The sequence below is a fragment of the Pteropus vampyrus genome, unplaced genomic scaffold (genome assembly GCF_000151845.1).
Source record: "Pteropus vampyrus isolate Shadow unplaced genomic scaffold, Pvam_2.0 Scaffold567, whole genome shotgun sequence".
In the NCBI taxonomy this organism is placed as follows: Eukaryota; Metazoa; Chordata; class Mammalia; order Chiroptera; family Pteropodidae; genus Pteropus; species Pteropus vampyrus.
In genome coordinates this window covers 270,984-273,306 of record NW_011889348.1, presented here as the reverse complement: position 1 = coordinate 273,306, position 2,323 = coordinate 270,984, and the positions used below count along the sequence as shown (strand labels likewise).

The 2,323-nt window shown below is 63.4% G+C and overlaps 1 protein-coding gene across 1 annotated transcript in view; it reads left to right on the top strand.

The window, feature by feature from the left end:
• MLPH (melanophilin) overlaps positions 1–2,323 on the top strand; it is a 32,229-nt gene that overhangs the window by 14,050 nt on the left and 15,856 nt on the right. Inside the window, exons 5-6 of the mRNA XM_011384252.2 lie at positions 400–503; positions 1,563–1,667. Coding sequence (XP_011382554.1) covers positions 400–503; positions 1,563–1,667 — 209 coding nt within the window. The remainder of the gene's footprint in view (positions 1–399; positions 504–1,562; positions 1,668–2,323) is intronic.

Below are 2,323 nucleotides of genomic sequence, written 5' to 3'. Positions count from 1 at the left end.
GCGGGGGGACAACAATGACACAGATTTGGACCAGTGCTACCTGGTGCTCAGATAGGGCTTTATACGCCCACAGGGGCCTCGCCTGGATGCTCTGCAGTGGGTGGGTGGATGGATGGATGGAAGGAAGGGAGGGAGGGAGGGAGGGAGGGAGGAAGAGAATAGATGGATAGATGGATGGATGGATGGGCGGTGGGTGGGTGGGTGGATGGATGGAAGGAAGGGACGGAGGGAAGGAGGGAGGGAGAGAATAGATGGATGGATGGATGGATGGATGGATGGATGGATGGGCGGTGGGTGGGTGGATGGATCGATGGACGGTGGTCGTATGTGTGGATGGACTGACGAAGGGGCGCCCCGATCCCTCTCTCTTGGACGGAGCCATGCAGGTGTCTGTTGCAGGGGGGCCGCAGCCAGGCCCTGGAGAGGAAAGCGGAGACACGGAGCAGACGGACACGGATGGAGAGCTGGACACGGCGGCCCAGGCCCGGCCCCTCGGCAGCAGAGTAAGTCTTCCTCAGACACACAGCCCCCCGCCCCACCGCCAGCTGCAGCCTTGGGGTCTGATTGACTGAAAACCTCAGCACGTGCGATGCCTACAGTGCAGCACAAAGACTCTGCCACACCCGGAAGGTCTCCGGGGCCACTGAGCATGGAGCAGGAGCTGCCCTCCGCGTATGCTCACCCTGAGAAACCCGAAGCGAGCTGCGGGGTGTGTGGGGCCTGCAGAGAAGCCCGGCCGGACCTCCAGCTGGAGGCCCGGGGCTCGGTCTGGAGGGCAGGCTGGGTCCCCGGCAGGCGGCCTTGGCACCTTCAGGGAGGCAACCCCCCCGGCCCTCCCCTCTGCCAGCTGTTCTGTTTCTTCACAGCAAACCCCAAGCCTGGTTTTGACTGGCGTTTGTTTCTGTTTTCACCCATCGTTTAACTTACTTTTAGTGATCGTGACAAGCCAGGTCACCCCTGCGTTTCCGGGTGGGAAGGTGGAGGGGGTGGGGCGGGCGACGATGAGTGTAGATGAACCCACTTGGAAAGTGACGGGTCTGCCGGGCAGCTCCGTGGGGAACGCACACGTCTTTCTATGACGAATGTATTTGTGCCACTTGCTAAGCTCACAGAACACTCTCCAGGGTTGACTGTTACCCACACGACACATCTAAAGAACCAAAATCTCCGTGAGGGAGGGATGTAGAACTAAGCTTCTGCTCTCGCATCTGAGGTCTCCCCCCAGCCTCCGCCCCCCGCAGCAGGCACCCCTTCTTTGCCCAGAACCCCAAGGGCAAGAAGCCTGCCTGCCCCCAAGGCTACCCCCACCGGGGCCTGTGTCCTCAGCACTTTTGAGCAGCCGTGTGTGCATCGGGGGCTTCTGCTCATCTAAGTGAGGGGTGCGGGGCGTGAAGACCCTGTGATGGGCACGGTGGGCTCTGGCGCCCCCTCTGTGTGGCCTCCGAGCTTGTTCTGGTTTCTTTCTGGCACGGGAGGTGGGTGTGCCCGGGGGGCGCCCAGCCCCTACCGGGTGGGAGCGTCCGGCCCGCCCTGTCCCGCTGACTCTGCCTCTCCTCGCCCAGTCTGTCTCAGCCGAGAAGAAGCGCCTCCTGCTCGTCCACAGCCTGGACTTCGACGCTGACTCCGATGACTCCAGTCCACCTGGCAGTCACCCCCCAAGCCTGCAGGTGAGCGGGCTCTCACTTCCGTGCCACCCGTCCCGGATAACTGGGGCACCAGGCCGGGGACACGGCTGGCCGTGTAGCGTACCAGGCACCAGGGCACGCTGGGCAGGGGCCAGCTGGAGGAGGGGGACACAGGGCCCAGAAACTTCACACCCTCCCAGGGGCAGAATCTCCAGGGAGATGGGGTGCAGGGCAGTGGAGTTAGAGGCCCGGGGTATTCGGGGTGGGTGCTTGTCCCCAGAATAAGACAGAAACCGTGGCTCGGGGGACAGGGTGCAAGCACCGTCTGTCCGGCTCAGACTGGGCCTGACGTGGGCCTGGACATCCGTCTCGTAGTTGGGTCACGTGCTTTCTTCCCCAAAGTAGGATGGTCTTGTGGGTGCGAGAGGCTGCCATTCACACATATGGGGCCCTTCCAGGAGCCAGGACACGGGGTCACTCTCCTCCTTAGCTGTGTGACCTTGGTCTGCGGCTCTGTCCCCCCACACCCAGAGAGGGGTGGTTCCCTCCACCCCACGGTCCATTTCAGGACGAGAGGCTGTGCCTGGCGCACGCGGGGCAGGCACGCAGCAAAGGGCAGCTCGGGCGCCAGTCTCGGGCTGAGCAGCGCCCAGCTCCAGCAGGACCCCAGAACTTGGGGGGTCCCCTGGGCTCAGGCA